Source organism: Macaca nemestrina, chromosome 1, assembly GCF_043159975.1.
Source record: "Macaca nemestrina isolate mMacNem1 chromosome 1, mMacNem.hap1, whole genome shotgun sequence".
Classification (NCBI taxonomy): domain Eukaryota; kingdom Metazoa; phylum Chordata; class Mammalia; order Primates; family Cercopithecidae; genus Macaca; species Macaca nemestrina.
In genome coordinates this window covers 14,702,799-14,722,057 of record NC_092125.1, presented here as the reverse complement: position 1 = coordinate 14,722,057, position 19,259 = coordinate 14,702,799, and the positions used below count along the sequence as shown (strand labels likewise).

At 45.2% G+C, this 19,259-nt stretch overlaps 1 protein-coding gene across 1 annotated transcript in view; it reads right to left on the bottom strand.

The window, feature by feature from the left end:
* Positions 1-6,693, bottom strand: part of LOC105464111 (tRNA guanosine 2 -O-methyltransferase TARBP1) — an 87,768-nt gene extending 81,075 nt beyond the window's left edge. The window contains exons 1-2 of the mRNA XM_011711782.3: positions 5,686-6,693; positions 128-225 (exon numbers count right to left, since the gene is read on the bottom strand). Of these exons, the coding sequence (XP_011710084.2) occupies positions 128-225; positions 5,686-6,616 (1,029 nt within the window). The 5' untranslated portion in view covers positions 6,617-6,693. The remainder of the gene's footprint in view (positions 1-127; positions 226-5,685) is intronic.
* Positions 6,694-19,259: the final 12,566 nt, after the last annotated feature.

Sequence of the window (19,259 nt, the reverse complement as noted above, 5' to 3'; positions counted from 1 at the left end):
GTATACTTGGATTCTATCATCACCAGCTATATCTGAGTTGGTATTTTTGCATTGCTTTTAATGAATGTTTTTAAAAAAGAAAAATTGTTATCTACTATAGGATTTGCTAAAATAGAAAAACACTTACCTGATTTCCTTCTAAAGTCTCCATAATTAAAATATAATTTTCCCAAAACTTTAGAAGTTCATCTTTTTTCTTCTCAGACCACCAAAACAGACTTGGGCCTGATATGGTTTAAAAAAGAAAATTAGTTCTTCCTCTTGCAAATTTCTTAAGTTTCTCAACGACAGCAGTTCTTAAGATACTACTACTATTACCAAATATATTCTCTAATAATGGAGGTGCCCCTGTATCAGAGCCTGGATAGGGGGCTTGGGAATCTGAGGGAGATTTTTTTTTTTAACACTAGGATTACTGTTTTGGAGTTCTGGGTAAAAATGGCAGATTTGCACATATAAACTCTACTCTCTCTCCCTAAGAATCTCACTATAACAGTAAAGGATTTTTCAAGGGCAAAACCCCAAAAGAATGGAGGACACGGGTAGCAGACAACAGCAGTAAAATACAGAATGTGAAAATCAGATGAAAGCCAAGTTGACTCAAGTCATGAGAATTTTAAGTTGAGGGAAAGCCAGGAAACAATTTGATTTACACTGCAAAATCCCCCTGAACCAAAGGAAGTGGTTGCAAAAGTTACTTCTGGTAAGTGGAGTGAAAAGTGAGGCTAAACTAAAGAGGATGTGTTCAGTGTTTAAGAAACAGTCATATCCCCAGGCCCCTTTCCTATGTCCTAAACAGGAAAAAGACTAGAACTGCTTTTCTGGAGGAGGTAAAATAGTGGGTCTCCAAATTGGGAGGCGCAGGACACAGCAGACATTAGTCCTACTGACAAAGGGGATTCAGCGAACATGTGTGCACCCTGGATGCTGAGACTCCTCTCTACCTGTCCCCTCAGGTCCCAGAATACTGGCCAGGCCCTCACTATGCATCAGACAACCGGAAGATGTTCTCTGCAGAATCTGGCCAGCCCAGGAGGAAAGACCTCAAAATACATCCAAGATTCCCTAGTGAAATGGCTTGGCCAAATCACCTTATGGTGAAGTTCAGTCAACAGCACCACTCATGGGCTTAGAGCTTTAAACCCAATTTTGATTTCTTATCCTTAAACATAAACAGGGATCTAAAATCATCAGACAGTTGGGGAAACCTCTAAACTAAAGATCAAGACCAAAACAAATGGAGGAGGAGGAGGAAACTGGAGAAAATAAAATTACACAGGGAGAAGAAAACTTTTAAAAAAGCTTTCAGTAATATCTTAAGAAGACAGTACTGTTATAAGAACAGGATATTATTAAATAGGGGACATTCTGACCAGGCATGGCGGCTCATGCCTGTAATCCCAACACTTTGGGAGGCTGAGGCAGGAGGATTGCTTGAGACCAGGAGCTTGAGAACAGCCTGGTACAACATAGCAAGACCCTGTTTCTACAAGGAAATTTTAAAAATTATCGGGGCATGGTGGTACACACCTATCATCTCCACTTCTCCGGAGGCTGAGATGAAAGGATCACTTGAGCCCAGGATTTTGAAGTTACAGTGAGCTATAATCACGCCACTGCACCCTAGCCTGGGCAAGAGCGAGGATTTGTCTCAAAAAAAAAAAAAAAAAACTCATAGAAAATCCTTAGAAAAGATGCTTTCAAGAAACTCCAGTAAGTTCAATATCTAAAAAAAGAACAGAAAACAGAAAGGGACGAAGTTATCCACAAAATATTCTAGAAAATTTCCCAGAACTGAAGAACACAATTTCCAGATTGCATAGGAAGTCCAGCAAGTGCCCAGCACAAGGATGAAAATAGACACCTATCAAAACTGTGAAATTTCAGAATGCTAGAGCCACTGATCCTACACACTTCCATAGAGAAAAACAGTTCCTGTATAAACAAACAGGATTCAGAATGGCTTCAGATTTCTCAACAGAGGAAGCTTTAGCTTCTGGGACAATCGATACCTTTAAAATTCTGCATGGAAATATCTTCCAGGCTCGAATTCTACCCTCAGTCAAAAAAATCAATGAATGTGAGGACAAAATAAAGGCACTTAGACATGTATGGTTTCAGCTGCTGATTAGGATATAGAAAACCATAGGAGATCGTTATTGTCATACAAAGAGGAAAGGCTGAAAAGTCTACAAAATCCTAAACTGTTGTGCGGTGGGTGGGGGGAGCATCAGACCTGAGGTCACAATGCAACCAGGTGGTCTGAATTCCAAAAGGAAGGAAGCCGCTCCAAGAATGGAAAGGCCACACAAACTGTTCTAACTCCGGCACAGGAGGAAGACATGGTCACCCAAAAAGCAGTTTTAAAAATGGCATTTTGACAAGTTTTTAAAGACCAAGGTGGGCTAGCCTGACAGCTTGTTGAAGGAGTCCACATCCATTTACCAGCAATTTTCTTCAAGCCTGCCCTGGTGCTCTCAAGAGAGACTGTGGCCAGGGCAGGAGATCCCCGGAGGAGGCACCCAGGGCAGCAGGACTAACTACAGAGGCCCAGCCATGCCCTGCAGGAGTACAAGCTGGTGATCAACTGCCAAAACGTGCCTGCCCTCCTGGATCCTTCTCCGACAGGAGGTCAACGCTGTCTGCCCCTTGTGGAGGGGCAGGAAACCCTCCCACACTTTCACCCTTGTCCCTGACTTCATACCAGGCAAAAGTTGGCTGCCTCTAGGGCAGGAACAGAAAACCTGCTCCCTTCGCCCTGCACTGACATTAGGCGAATGCATCTTATGCTGTGGAAGGGGAAGAAAACCCTCTACTGCCAGATATCCTGCACTGATACAAAGCTGGTCTGCAGGTGCTGGAGGAGGGCAGGACACTACACCCAAGACCTACCACAGACACGTGCAGGATGCAGCTGCCACAGGTGAGGGCCAGGAAACTAAACCCACCCCTAAGTAGGAGGCAATGATTATTCCCATGGAGAGGGAGCAGAGACAGCGAAAGAGCAGGAATGCTGATGCTCAGACACATGGGGCCTAATACAAGGCTGCAGTGGAAGAAATGAAAAGCCCCTGCCTCATCTCTTGCACCAAGGAACAAGCATCAGCAGTCTACCTGAGGGATGGACAAAGCCTTGGCTGAAGACCTCCAAGTGTGGCACAGGCCTCCCAGGCTGGAGAAAAACCTGTTGGGATTCCAGGCTTCAGCGATGCAAGTAGCCACAAAATCCACCTGGGAAAAGCTTGTAGAGTGCACTGAAAACAAATACAGCAACCAACGCCAAACCCAGCTCAACTACAAGCTAGACTAACTCAACGCCACAAAGTAAAGGTGCCTATCCCTAGGCAGAAATATTTACTTCCATCTCTACTGTTATTACAGTAAGACATAAAAAGAGCGACTCCATAGCCAAACACTACAACAGAAAACAAAGCCAAACTTGGATGGTCCGGGGATCAAACTTGCAGGTAACTAAAATTAATATGCTAAAAGATCTCATGGAAAAGGTAAACAATATGCATGAACAGATGAGCAGATGGGGATTTTCAGGAGAGAAACTCCAAAAGTGTCAAATGGAAATGAGAGAAAAACATGATGGCAGACATAAAGGAGCATTTGATGGAATTATCAGACAAACAAGACCTTAAAAAAATCCTATTTCAGGAAACTGCTAGAGAATGCACTGTGCTGACACAAGTGAGTAAAGCAAGAAAGAGGAAGATAGGAACTACAGGAAATGAGATCCAACAAAGCACCCAGGTGAAGGGAATCCCAGGGTAAGCGTGAGGTCTATGCACCAGGCACAGGGAGAAACGTGCCACATCTGGGCATGTAAGGGGACTCTGAGAGAAGCTTCTTTAGGAAAACGTATAAAACCTCTGATGATCTGATTTTGTAGAGGAAAGATTTAGTCAACTGGTTAAGAATTTAAGAAGGAATCCGTGGTAAGTATAGAAAGAATCAAACACATTTTAAAACGTCAAAATTATATGAAAAACTTGCAGGAAGAGAAAAATGATCAGTTTCCTACATAGATCACCTGTGAGCAGCATTTAACCAAAATTTTAACTGTGACAATATATTTTATTATATAACTAAGATATATTATGTCAAGACATAGGGGTAAATCCCAAAATATTTCGTTAAAAGAGGCCACAGGATTTGCTTTCTGTAACAGAGGAAATGGGAGTTGCAGGAAGCATGGAAACACCATTGCTCATCACTAAAACTGCAAAATAACTGGCCGGACGCAGCGGCTCATGCCTGTAATCCCAGCACTTTGGGAGGCCGAGGCGGGCAGATCTCGAGGTCAGGAGATCTAGACCATCCTGGCTAACACGGTGAAATCCCGTCCCTACTAAGAATACAAAAAAAAAAAAAAAAAAAAAAAAATTAGCCAGGCGTGGTTGCGAGCGCCTGTAGTCCCAGCTACTCGGGAGGCTGAGGCAGGAGAACGGCGTGAACCCAGGAGGCAGGAGGTTGCAGTGAGCCGAGATCGTGCCACTGCACTCCAGCTCGGGCGACACTGCGAGACTCCGTCTAAAAAAAAACAAAAATAATAAAATAAATAAATTATTAATAAATAACAAAATTAGTCGGGCATGGTGGCGCATGCCTGTAATCCCAGCTACTCAGGAGGCTGAGGCAGGAGAATCACTTGAATCCAGGAGGCAGAGGTTGCAGAGAGCCGATATTGTGCCATTGCATTCCGGCGTGGGTGACAAGAGTGAAACTCCATCAAAAAAAAAAAAAACTGCAAAATAACTGACTCATACAAATAAATGAATGTTTAACTTTTGATGATTTTTAAAATGTTTTCCAGTGAAAACTCTCAGGGATGATCACATCCATCTAATGTTTTAAAATTACTTGAAAATATAACCTCACAACTTCAGCCAAACAAAAATCCTTTACCTCTAATACATGGTCAGCTACCGCTGAAAAAGTAGAAATATTCTATTGAGACAATTTTGAGTCAATCTACTTTGTAGTTTGATAGTTTAAACGCAAATTTAACATGACTGAAGTCAAACCAATCAACAGTAACATACCAACTTGAAGGGAGGCCTTGCTGTTTCATTACTCTTGCACACAGCAGGGAGCACAGCTCAGAAAGTCAAAAAATAAAATCTGATTCATTCTATTAAATTAATGGCAAAAATACACTCAAAAGGTCGACTTAAGAAACATGTTTAACAAATATTAGTAAATCCTGTTCCTAATTACCAGGAGAAATTTCAAAAGAGAGTGATGGCCTCTAGGACGCTTAATTCTAACACTCAAGACTCAATCCACTGGTCAGTACAGATAAATAATAAATAATTTTTCTTTCAACTTGATAGATCTATCAACCGTTCCTATTGGGATAAATCTACCACGATATAGTGCTAGATTTGGGTCTGTAAAATCTTACACGGGCTCCATCATCTTCCTAAACTATTCCACGGGTGCTGTATTCCACCTGCTCTGGGTCAGAACGTTGCCAACTGCAGTGATTTGTGACTTCAGAGAACACCCTCGAGAGGGGGTTCCAAAGGTTTTCAGGCTTTAGGGGAACAACCCGGAATAACCAAATTCTGCATGGATCGGAGTGGCGACCCCGATAAGCTAGTTTTCAGAAGCATGAAGGCTCCCCTCCGGGGCAGCCAAGTAGGTAGCACTGGGCTGGGGGTCAGAGGCAGGTACCGTTTCCTTCCTGGGGCCCGCAGGTGCAGTCGGTCCCCAGCTCCGCCGACACCTCTACCGCCCTCTGCAGTAGGTAGCGCGCTCGCTTGCGCGTCAGGGCGTCCGCCTGGCCCAGCCCCGCCTGCACGGTCCTCCAGAAGCGCCAGCAGCGCCGGGCGTCCGGGTCCGCCTCGCGCGCGCTGCGGGCGCGATCGCTGCCGGGCTCGGGTAGCACCTTCTCGGCCAGGGCGCTCAGGACCAGCAGCTTCTCCTCTACGCGGCCCGACCCCGGGGACGTCCCGGGCGCAGCCAGCCCGCCCCACATGGCCCGCAGCGCCGCCCCGCCGCATTGGACCAGCACTGGCAGCAGTCGCCCGGCCACTAGCGCCGCCGCGTCCTCGGCGGGCCCGGCCTCATCCCCGTCCCCGCCCCCGCCTAGCGCCAGGGCGACGGCAGCCCCTGCCACGCGTTCCAGCAGCGGCCCGTCCTCGCGTGGCCGCAAACAGGGCCCGACGGCCGCCAGCACCTCCACGGCAGCCTCGGCGCCAGGCGCGCGCCACCCGGCGAGCAGATCGCGCAGCGCTTCCTCAGCCAGAGCGGCAGCCAGCTGCGGGCCCCCAGCCAGGCGGGCGCACGAGCGCAGGGCCGCGCCTGCCGCCCTCAGCACGCGCCGGCGGTGGCGGGGCGGCAGACCGGGGTCCGGGCCGCCCGCTGGGCGCCCGCGCAGGCTCCGCAACAGTGGCACGAGGTACCCTGCGGCCACCTCGCGCGCCGCCTCCGGGAGCGCGCCTGCGCCACCGCCGTCGCGCGCCTCCTCGTCCTCGAGCCGCTGCAGAAGGAAGCGCAGCGTCTCCACGCGCTCCGCGGATGCCTCCCCTTGGCACAGCGCCCCAAGCAGGGCCCGGGGGTCCCGGCTCTGCGAAAGCAGCGCTTCCGCGAGCACCCACTCCATTTGCCGAGCGCCCGCGCCACCGGCCCGGGCTCCCAAAGGAAGGCGCCGGCGTGCGCGATGCGTGCGCACAGGACCGGCCGGCCCCTGCGTGCGCGTGCGCCGACGGAGCCGGGTGCGCGGCCGCAGAGAGGGAGACGTAGCCTGGCTTGGTCCAGCTCAGCGTCTGTTGGGTTCCTGCCACCAACCCTGCCTAGAACCCCACCTGGTATCTTATTTTTAGGAGAAACGAGGCCCTCGTTAAAAGTTAATGTAGTATCTACACCACCTCCATCGATTCCTGATTGGAGGTTGGTCTGCCTAGGACCCTAAATCAGGCGTGCCTGTGAGCATAAACCAGTTCACAAAAGGTGCACATCACAATCACTTCAGATTATTTTCCAAACGTTACATGCTGGGCACCATCCACAAAGAGACTGACACAGTAGGTCTGAAATTGGTTCTGGACATCTGCATTAAAAATAAGTCAAGAAAACACAAGAATGATTTAGACGTAAGGCCAGGAGTGAGAACTGTTAGGGATGGAGGGTTTCCAGGTTCAGGAATTGGACGAAATGCACAAACAGAGCAAAGAAAGAGCGAAGCAACAAAAGCAGAGATTAATTGAAAAAGTACACTCCACAGGGTGGGGGCAGACCCGAGCAAGCCGCTCAAGGGGGGCTGGTTACAGAATTTTCTGGGGTTTAAATACCCATCGAGGTTTCAATTGGTTACTTGGTGTACACACTACGTAAATGAAGAGGATAAAATAAAGTTACAAAGTTATTTACTTGGTGTACTCCCTGTGTAAATGAAGAGGATATTTCCTGTCATAGCTGAAGTGTTTCCATCTGATTTGGTCCTAGGAAGTTTTTAGGTTCCCTGCCTCCGGGCCCTATTCTCCTGCCTCAGAGGTACCTATGGCAATGTGCTAGGATTCAGCTAAAACCAAGATGCCCACGCCAGCCCTCACAACCAAATGCCCAAGATGACTTCAGGATGCAGAGCCTCCCACACAATGCATGTGCTCCCATGTGCAAACTCAAAAATAGTCCCTGTGTCTGTCTTTTCTGTATTTCTGACAGCATCCATTGCTAAATACAGAAACAGAAAATCTCACCTCAGCCTGCATGGTGCGGATTCGGTTCCTGGCTCAATCTGAGACAAAATGGATCAGTGACACAGGTTTTCTTTGCTACTAAACACAAAGGTCTGCCCCTGAGTCAATAAAGAAAACAGGGTCCCAACTTCAAAGAGCTTGACAGATAATAACATAATGAATAAGACAAAAATTAAAGTTTTCTAAATTTAGTTATTTTTATATAATGTAAAGTTATCTGACTTAAATTTAAGGTTATGTGACATTAGACAGGCAAGACGTTTTTCATATTTCAGAAGCATTCAGTTTTTAACAAAATCCATAAATGGTTCTATTTTAAGCCCTTTTAAAATGTGTCAGTAAGTATCAATTACCTTCAACATAAAATGTGCAGACAACTATCATTTCTCTCAACATATATCTAATAAATATAAATGGGCAAATGTCTTGAGCACTTAACAAATGAAGATACACAAATGATAAGCACTTGGAAAACTGTTCAACATCATTAGTCATCAGAGAAATGCAAATTAAACCCACAATGAGATACCACTTCATACTGATGAGAATGGCTAACATTTAAAAGCTCAAAAACACTAAATGGCAAAGACCAAGGGTGTGGAGCAACTGGAATCCTCATACATTACTGGTGGGCATGAAAATGGTACAGTCACTTTAGAAACTGTTTCTTGTAAAGTTATAACATAGCTACTTTATGATTCAGCAATTTCACCCCTAGGCAATGACCTAAAATAAATGAAAACATGTTTCAAAAAAAAAAAAGACTTGCAGAAGAATGTTTTTAACATTATTCATTATAGCCAAAAGCTTTTAACAACCTAGTAGGTGTTAGGTAACAACCTACATGTGCATCAAATAGAAGAATGAATAAAAAATTGTGATCTATCTATATAATAATGCTCCCAGCAATAAGACAATGAATTGCTAATCCACTCAACATAGAAAGTCTCAGAAACAATATGTTAAACAAAGGAAGCCAGTCACAAAGTTTACATCCTCGTGATTTCATTTATATGAAATCCAAGAATAGAAAAAAGTAATCTGAAGAATAGAAATGAGAACAATAGTTGCATATAGGGAGTACAGATTTGACTAGAATTGGGCACAAGGCAACTTTCTGAGGTGATGAAAATATTTTATGTTGATCAGCGTGTTCGTTACACATTTGTGAAGACTCCTTGAACTGAACCCTTAAGATCTATGCATTTTGCTCTGCAGAAAGTTTTCCTCAATCAGCCGGGCACAGTGGCTCACACCTGTAATCCCAGCACTTTGGGAGGCCAGGGCAGGCAGATCACGAGATCAGGAGATTGAGACCATCCTGGTCAACATGGTGAAACCCTGTCTCTACTAAAATACAAAAAATTAGCCGGGCGTGGTGGCTCGTGCCTGTAGTCCCAGCTATCTGGGAGGCTGAGGCAGGAGAATCGCTTGAACCAAGGAGGCAGATCACTTGGTTCTGCCAAGTGAGCCAAGATCACACCACTGCACTCCAGCCTAGCCTGGCGACAAAGTGAGACTCGGTCTCAAAAAAAAAAAAAAAAAAAAAAAAAAAAAAAAAAAAGTTTACCTCAATCTTGAAAAATGACTTATACCAAAAAAAAAAAAAAAAAAGTTGGCCTATGTGTTTTGTTCTCTGTTGCCTACAGAATAAAGCCCAACTGCAGAGCACGGCATTGAAGGCTTATTGAGATTGGGGAAGAGGCAGTTGGCCTCATAACCTGATTCCCCTACTCTGCCCCCTGTCCCAGGCATGTGGAACTCCTCTCCTTACCCACAACATGTTTGCACTGTCTTCTCTCCTGGAATATTTCCCACAACAGCACTTTTCTGATTCACCAATGTGGGCAGCGATCTCCTAATTGCCAAAGCTGCCCTTTTTCGTTCTTAACCTGAATGGACTCTGTGGAGTATTTCCAATTTCTTGAAACACTGTCTCACTCTGGTTTTCATCGATGACTTCCTCCTGTTCTTTGTTTTCTCTGCTTCCTCAGCTGTTTCTTCTCCATCTCTTTCAGCATCTTATTTTTCCTCCTGACCTTTCCTTAGTGATATTTCCAGGGTTTTATCTTCAGGTCTCTCTTCTCCTCACTCTGTAAATTTTCTCTGAATAACTTCATTAACACTATAGATCTGATTACCATTTACATGCTAATGATGAAAAAAATCTATATCTCCAGCCCAGGTCTCTCTCCTGAGACTTATCCTTAGGAGATAGCTCCAAACCTATTTCTCCAACTGCCTACCACACGTCTTCATTTCAATATTACTCAGGACATCATTCTCAGTCTCCGCTTTTACAAATGTAACCTCATTCCCTTCATCCCTTCCCCCAGCATCATTCCTCCCCACCGATGTACTTCTTCCCAGGAATTCCTTATTTAGGGGAATGGCCATCATTGCCAAATTGCCCAAGTCAACAACCTGAGAACCAATAGACTTCCTACTCTTACTTGATTCTCACATGCAATCACTCCTCAAAGTTATCCATGTGACTTTCTAAATCTCTCGGTGGTCCCTCCTCTCTGTGCCCCACTAAGACCTTAGTTTTAGACCCTCCTCATTTCTTGCCAAGATAATATCAATCACCTCCTACCCCACTCCCAGCTATATGACACTTAAGGAACGCTTATTGAGTGAATAGTCAGTCATCTCCTACTCTTTTATGAAGACCCAAATTTCAAGGCACCTCTCTAAGAAGCCATTCCTAATGCCCTGGTCATGTAATACATATTCCATATTGGTACTAGGATGATCTCCCTAAAATTAGATCATTGGCTACCCAGAGCCCTCAGAATCATGGTTGAGTTTCTTAGCATGTCATCCAAGATGCCTCAAGATGGAATGCCTGCCTAATTCTCCATCTTCACACTCCTGACATACACACCTTGATGTTGAAGTCCCTAAAACATGTGTGCTCTCAATTTTCTTTTTTCTTTTTTTTTTTTTTTTCAAAAGCCCTTCTCTCTTTTGGAAAGCGCTTACCCCTTCTCCACCTGACTTTTACTTTTTTCTTTCAAGACAAAGTTCAAATGTTATCTCTCCAGAAAGTCATTTCTTAATACCTTTCTCCTGTCACCAACACCCCAGCTAAATTAGGTGACCCTCTTTCAAATTCCCCAAACATCCTGGCATGTCACTAACACAGCAATGGTCACACTGCGTTGTAATTGCAAGCTATTTCTCTGCCCCCCACTCCTCCCCTCTAAGCAATATGAGGGCTAGGCATGGGGTATGAGGTTTTGTCTATTATTATACTCATGCCAGTACCTCATCCCAGACACATCATACTTCAGTAACGCTTTATTTTTTATTTTTTTAGACTGAGTCTCACTCTGTCACCCAGGCTGGAGTGCAATGGCACAATCTCGGTTCACTGCAAACTCCGCCTCCAGGGTTCAAGTGATTCTCTTGCCTCATCCTCCCAAGTAGCTGGGATTACAGGCGCCCACCACCATGCCCAACTAATTTTTGTATTTTTAGTAGAGACCGAGTTTCATCATGTTTGCCAGGCTGATCTCGGACTCCTGACCTCAGGTGATCCACCCGCCTCAGCCTTCCAAAGTGCTAGGATTATAGGCGTAAGCCACCGTGCCTGGCCCAGTAACACTTATTGAGTGAATAGCCATCTCCCACTCTTCTATGAAGACCCAAATTTTAAGGCATCTCTCTGTCGCCCAGGCTAGAGGGCAGTAGCACCATCTTAGCTCACTGCAACCTCCATTTCCCGGGTTCAAACGATTCTCCTGCCTCAGCCTCCTGAGTAGCTGGGATTACAGATGTGCACTACCACACCCAGCTAATTTTTGTATTTTTAGTAGAGACGGGGTTTCACCATGTTAGCCAGGGTAGTCTTGAACTCCTGACTTCAAGTGATCTGCCCACCTCAGCCTCCCAAAGTGTTACAGACGTAAGCCACCGTGCCCGGCCTTCCTAAAACTTTTAATTGTAGTAATAATAACGGCTATAGTTACCACACTTATTAAAGACCAGACATGGTAATATCTATCTGTATATATTATTGCACTTCACCTTCAAAACAACTCATAAACGAAGTGTTTTTACTTTTCTTATTTTACAGATGAGGAAACTGAAGATAGGAGAGGTTGAGTTACTTGCCCTGATATCACAGGATGAAAAAAGCAGCAGAGCTGTCTGACTCAAAGGCTGTGCACTTCTCTGCAATACCTCCAAAACATCAAGGAAGAAAAATATACAATTGCCACGTCCAGTGTACTGCCTGTAGAATTTCTGTACTCCCGAAGTCTAGCACATAGTAGGTATTCAGTAAATTATGGTTGTATGAATGGATGGAGGTGTAGTTTCTGCAACTACTTATGTGCCCCTTAAGAACTGGGATTTTGGCCAGGCGCAGTGGCTCACGCCTGTAATCCCAGCACTTTGGGAAGCCGAGGTGGGTGGATCATTTGAGGTCAGGAGTTCGAGACCAGCCTGCCCAACATGCTGAAACCCTGTCTCTACTAAAAATACAAAAACTTAGCCGGGCATGGTGGCATGTGCCTGTAGTCCCAGCTACTTGGGAGGCTGAGGCAGGAGAATCCCTTGGACCTGGAGGCAGAGGTTGCAGTGAGCTGAGATTGCACCACTGCCCTCCAGCCTGGGCGACAGAGTGAGACTCCATCTCAAAAAAAAAACAACACCTCCCCCCCCAAAAGATTTGGGATTTTGCTTTAATTCATTTGTATACTAAATATCAAACATATTACCAGAAGCATGTTAGTTACTCAATAAGTACTTGAAACTGGATGAATGAAAATTCAGTATTTTATAGTGATAGAATTCTAAGTTAATCAGCTGGAAAATTTCTAGTGACATAATTACCCTTGAAACATGAACATTTGCAAGCTGAAATCGTTGTGGCCTGGTTCAACATGAAACAATGCGCAGCTTTGATACACAGAGGAGATCCAGCGTGTGAACAGCCAGCTACCCCTCCGCATCCTCATGGGGATGAATAGTTGCATTGGAAGCCATATGTGAATAGGATTTAGAATAGTTTTCTTTCCTCTTTCCTTGCAATTTTCCTCCTTCATCCATAGATGAATTAGGGTTGTGACTGTTATTTTAACATCAAAAGCAGGTGTACTATGGATGAGGGTCTGAGTTTTCCTCTCTTTAAAGTAGCAAAGTTTAGTTACCTCAATCTAGTTCACGTATCCCTTACACCAGGGGTCCCTAACCCCTGGGCCATGAACCAGTGACCCCTCCGTGACCTGTTAGGAACCAGGCTGCACAGGAGAAGGTGAGTTGCAGGCGGGTGGGCATTACCACCTGAGCTCCGCCTCCTATCAAATCAGCAGATGCGTTAGAGTCTTATGGGAGCGCGAACCCTAATTGTGAACTGCGCATGCGCAGGATCTAGGCCGTGCGCTCCTTGTGAGAATCTAATTCCTGACCACCTGAGGTGAAACAGTTTCATCCCCACCCTCCCACCGCCACCTTCCTCGCTCCGTGGAAAAATTGTCTTCCAGGAAACCTGGTTTCTGGTGCCAGAAAGGTTGAGGACTGCTGCCTTATACCCAAAGTCAGCCGCATCCTCTGTTTCCTGGGGCAACAAATACGTACAGCTTTTTAAAAGAGGCCTGTGCTCCGGGTGCGGTGGCTCACGCCTGTAATCCGGCACTTTGGGAGGCTGAGGCATGCGGATCACCTGAGGTCAGGAGTTCGAGACCAGCCTGATCAATATGATGAAACCCCCGTCTATACTAAAAACACGAAAATTAGCCAGGAATGGTGGCACATGCCTATAATCCCAGCTACTCGGGAGGCTGAGACAGGAGAATCGCTTGAACCCTGGAGGCGGAGGTTGCAGTGAGCCTAGATCACGCCACTGCACTCCAGCCTAGGCAACAAGAGCAAAACTCTGTCTCAAAAAAAAGCCTGTGCTTTTGTCATCATGGATGGGAATATCTAGCAGAGGCCTCAGAGGAGTCATTTTCTGCCCTGAGATCCCTCCTCCACCTCTGGATCCCACAGCTCTGACTACACTGGTTCCAACAAACTTCGAATGTAGGGGTGCTGTCGTCTACACCTTATGTTTTAAAATTCACCGTGAGGCATCTAAAAATGGCAATTTTTTTTTTATTTCCTTCTGATCTGAAACGGTGCACCTATTGATGGAATTGCTCTGCTGCATCTCTGACTTTAATTCTGCTTCTTCTCACTTTCCCAACTTGAAATGGACACTGCTTCCTTCTTAGTAAGGGTAATGGATAAAGGAGAAAGAATAAAAGGGAAACAGAAAGCATAAGTCAGGGAAGCTGATCCAGATAAATGTCCTCTCAAATGTCTCCTTCCTTCACGAGTGTTCGCATGGGGCCAGCCATGATGGCTCTTACCTGTAATCCCAGCACTGTGGGGCAGAAGCAGGAAAATCATTTGAGGCCAGGAATTTGAGACCAGCCCAGGCAACATAGGGAGACGCTGTCTCTACCAAAAAAAAAAAAAAAAAAAAAAAGGCTGGGTGTGGTGGTATGTGCCTGTAGTCCCAGCTACTTGGGAGCCTGAGGCAAAAGGATCACTTGAGCCTGGGAGATTGAAGCTGCAGTGAGCTGTGATTACACCACTGCTTTCCAGCCTGGGTAACAGAGTGAGACCCTGTCTCTACAAAAAAGAAAAAAAGTGTTTGCACAGACTCACTGTTTGGGATTTTCAAGGCACACGCTGCAGGTGCTTGACAGTCTTTTGTATTACCATGAGGGAAGCACTGGGCAAGGGCGCTGTGGCACTGTGAGGGCTATAGGACTATGTAATGAATGATGACAATGTTGACCTGAGAGAGGTACACAGAGCTCCAACCCCACTGAAAAGATGCTTCTTAAATGCACAAATCTTGCATGCATTCATGGTCCAGAATGCACAGGCAGTTGCATAACCAAAAACTATCATCTGTTCAGAAGCTGACATTTCTCTGGACAGAAGATGGTGCTGTTGTCAGTGCAGTGTGCTTTTTCCATCCTTTCAAGTAAATGTTCATAGTTGCAAAGTGGAAAACAAGTATAAAAATAAAGAAAATAGCAATTACATAGCAAGACTTCAGCTATAGTTTTCAGCTGTTTACCTCTAAGGCTCTAAGAAAGGGAAGGAGATTCTTGACAGGCTCTGTCTGAAATTTTTGCCTTGTGATGTTCCCCCTGAAAGCCCTCAGAGAACCTCCATGGAAAAATGCAGCCACGGAATCATTAACACGTTTATGGTGAGTGCGATATCTAGAAAACTCAAATTCCCAGTGGAGATCTGTGGCAGACACCATTCATTATTAACCCCACAACCATCCTCCCTTCTCCCTCGCTGTCAAACCCTCATTTTGCTCAGGATGGCAACATACTGACCGTTGGCCAATGGCTCATGTTTAGGCAGCAAACAGGACAGGCCTGTTCCCTGCTTGTCCAACCATCATGACAAGTCAGGCAATGGGTGCTGCTGGCTGTGTCCTAGTCTTGGACAATGAGACGTAAGCAGCAGTCTGCTAGGGATGTGTCTGGGAAAGCTTTTGCTTCTGATAAAAGGAAAGAAACCATCGCTGCCACAATTCTCCTCTGTTCCTTCCTGCCTGATCACAGAGTGCTCTCTGGACCTATAGCAGCCAGCTTGAACCCATGAGAGAACAAGCACAAAATGACAAACGCCACACACAAAGTGGCAGGGGAGAAAACGCACAAGGAACCAGGGTTCCTTGAAGCCATTCAACCAATGCTAGCAAATATCTATTTCTTGACAGTTTATGAGAAAAATAAGTCCCTGTTTGTTCAAGCTTCTCTTGAGTTTTCTATATTTCTATCTGGTACAGGACGCCCACCTGGTTGCTTATTGTTTAGTACTGCTAACTCCCATTAGTTTTGACCACCTCACTCTTTCCAGGGTTAGAGGCCTCCTCCTGAGTAGTCACCACCATCATTTCTGCCTTGAAACTGACATTCACTGTTGCCCAGACTTGATCATCCTGGTTAGACCTATAAAGAAACAGAAAGCAACAAGTAGAATCACCAGAAATCTTTAATCACTGGAAGACACATGTTCATACTGAATGCCTGGACCTCACCCCAGGCCAGTTCATCTAGAAACTCTGAATACAGGGCACAGTCATCTGTATTTTTTTTTAAGGTTCCACAAGTGGATTGAGAACTGCTGGTCTTATTCATACATTCCCCACTCACATGGCAGATATGCATAGCAAATTGCCAAGGAAAGGAAGGAGAATAGTTAAGTATTGGGATAAGCCATCCTTTCAACATTCAGCGATTCATTCCGTTATACATAGATACTGTCTCACCTTGGCTTGGTCAGCCTTGCTCTTTGACTGATGGGCATAAAGAGAAGCACGAACTACTTAGAGGTTCACTGGACTAACCAAAGGGAGGAAAGGGTGGCCTGCCCACTCTCACGGTGTCTCCAAGACCATGCTCATATACCGACTGCTTCTGTGTGTGTCGCCTGAGACTCCAGTAAAACTGCTACAAACAACTGGAGTCACCAAATTTTCCATTAGTTTATCTTTTAAACACAATCTAAAAGCATTTTTAAAAGAAAAAAAAAGTTCTTACTCTTGCTACTAACTACGTATTTCCTTTTTGTTTGTTTGTTGTTGTTGCTGTTGTTCTTTTCTGCAAACAAACAAACAAAGAAGCCTCTGCTTCAGTGGGCGACACAGTTTCAATACCTGTAAGGTCATCCATGGAGGCTCCTTCCAGTCCTGGGTCTGGCTTCTTTAGTCTTCAGTCAAATCCATAAGGGTTTGGCAGGCAGAGAGTGTAGGATTAAGCCTGCCCATCCAGCCTGCTTCTGAGGCAAAATCAGAATTCACAGGCTCTCTGCCACTGTCAGAATCGCTCCCTCTGCTGCTTCTGACACAGGAAAGAGATGGCAATAGATTCAGTCACACAAAGATTCCTATTAAATGATGAATTGTGATGCCATAGAAGGCAGCACCTCACTGCAGGGAGAAGTTGAAACCCAGGGAGTTCTCGCCAGTGTGAGCACGCCAGAGGGGCCTTTAATAGCTGCATTTGCAATAAAGAAGGAGGTGAAATCCATTACCGGCTGTCTTTATTTTGCTAGCCCACTGATAAGCGATTGAAGTCTAGAGAAAGCTCTTCCAAACACGTTTTACCTGCTGCATTTAGCTGGAGACTTGGACATACCAAGCCAATCAAATCATCACCAATAACAGGCGCTACGGAGGTACTAATAGCTTTTCCTGGAATACTGGGAATTCCCTTTCCCTACTTTGTAAGTAGGTAACCTTAAAGAGGGTCTGGAAGACCGATTGAAATTTTTGTACCAGGTCTCAGAGCCAGAGGGCATTGACTGCCTATTAAGTAGATGTTGCTGATTCCTCAGGAGGGTGTGACAGGCTCTTTAGGTGAGCTACTGAAACAGTTTTCAGGTTTCATGCTTGAGGTAGTGTATGGGTTTTGGGGTTATTTTTCTACTTAGGGCAAAAGTGGCTTATACCTCACAAAACAGATTCCACTGGCATCAGACACCTCTGCAAGGCAGTTTGCAGGCTTTGTCCTAGTTCTCCTGCAGTGTGGCATCTATGTTTTCTTCCCACTTAAACATGTTGTCTGCTGGGTTCTTTCTTTGTAAATGAGGATGTTTTAGGATGATAGTAACACTATACTGGTGAACTCCAACTAAGACAGATTGCCCTCTGTAGCGTGGGTGGGCCTCATGCAATCAGTTGAAAATGTGAATAGAACAGAAAGATCAGCCTCCCGAGCAAAGGGTAATTCCACCAATAGACAGCCTTCGAACTTCATCTACACCATCAGCTCTCCTGGGTCTCCAGGCTGCCAGCCAATAGTGCACATTTGGACTTGCCAGCCTCCATAATCGCATGAGCCAATTCCTTATAATAAATCTCTTTCTATATATGCGTACATCTCATTGGTTCTGTTTCTCTGAAGAATTCTACTACACAAGAGTTCCCAAACTCTTAAGTTCTTCTGAAAACGTTGTTTATCGAATGCCGTAAAGTGAAAAGGAAAAGACAGCTTTGCTGAAAGTGTTGAGATGTTCAGTTTAAAGATTGATGTGTTCTTATTTTTTTATTTATATATATACTTATTATTGTTGTTGTTATTATTATTATTATTATTTTGAGACGGAGTTTCACTCTTGTTGCCCAGGGTGGAGTGCAATGGCGCAATCTTGGCTTACTGCAACCTCCGCCTCCCGGGTTTCAAGCAATTCTCCTGCCTCAGCCTCCTAAGTAGCTGGGGTTACAGGCATGCGCCACCACACCCAGCTAATTTTTTTTGTATTTTTAGTAGAGATGGGGTTTCTCCATGTTGGTCAGGCTGGTCTCAAACTCCCAACCTCAGGCGATCTGCCCACCTCGGCCACCCAAAGTGCTGGGATTACAGGCATGAGCCACCTCACCTGGCCAGATTGATGTGTTTTTAAGCTGGTTTTGAGATGGAGTCTCTCTCTGTTGACCAGGCTGGAGTGCAGTGGCGCAATCTCGGCTCACTGCAACCTCTGGCTCCTGGGTTCAAGCAGGTAATCTCATATTTTTCTAATGATGAGTGGTTTTACTTTTTAAGTTCTGTGCTGCTCCCATCAGCTAATAAATACCTCAATGTTTCTGAGTCTGTAGGAAATAGGTGCTATTTAACTAACTTTTCTCAATCTAGCAGTCAATTAGTCAAGATGGATTTCTGCCTCTGTCTGCTGTATACTCCCTGTGCATTTCACAAAAGCCCCTGTGACAGGGCAGGTTTATCTTCCTCCCCCTTTCCCTGTGCCAGTACCTACCCAGGCTAAGGGAAAAGAAGGGAGCTTGTCATGTGAGCCAGGCATGGGAAGAAGACAGCCAGCCATGTAGCATAAGGCCATAAAGGAGATATACCAGCAGGAGGTAGGTTTTCTTCAGTGTGAAAGGATGAATTGTTTTTCAGTTACTTTACCCAGAGACTAAACCTTGGAAGAATCCTCTTCCTGTTTCCCTCCTCCATCCTCAAAGTTGAAGACCTCCTCTCCACTCCTTTACACACACACACACACACACACACACACACACACACAGATTGAGAGAGAGAGAGAGAGAGAGAGAGACAGACAGACAGAGCATCCCACTCCTTATCTGGCAGCAGATAAGAACACAAAAAGCCTGAGCATCTTAGCAGCAGGAGACCTGAAACTAGACCAAGAAGACTTTGGGGGTAAGTGGAGTGAGGGAGGGGGTCTGTGTAAGCAAAAGTGTTAAAGGACAAAGAAACAGTGAGAGAATGATAATAGTCAGTTATTGCAAAATGTACTGCCCCACCGTCCCCACCCGATTCCTTTTGCTAGGAGGAGCAAAGTGCTGGGTTTGGCTGCAAAGGAAGTAGAAGAAATAGTCCTTGATCTTACTTGCATTCAGTTTGAAAATCTAGGTATCAGTACACTAGCACCAAATCTAGTATTCTTTGGGCAATTTCTTTTCATAGCTAGAGATGACATTACAAAAAATATTAATGTCTGTATGAATGAGCAGGGCTGTGCAGTTTAGCACTCAACCACAGTTCTCTATAAATACCGATG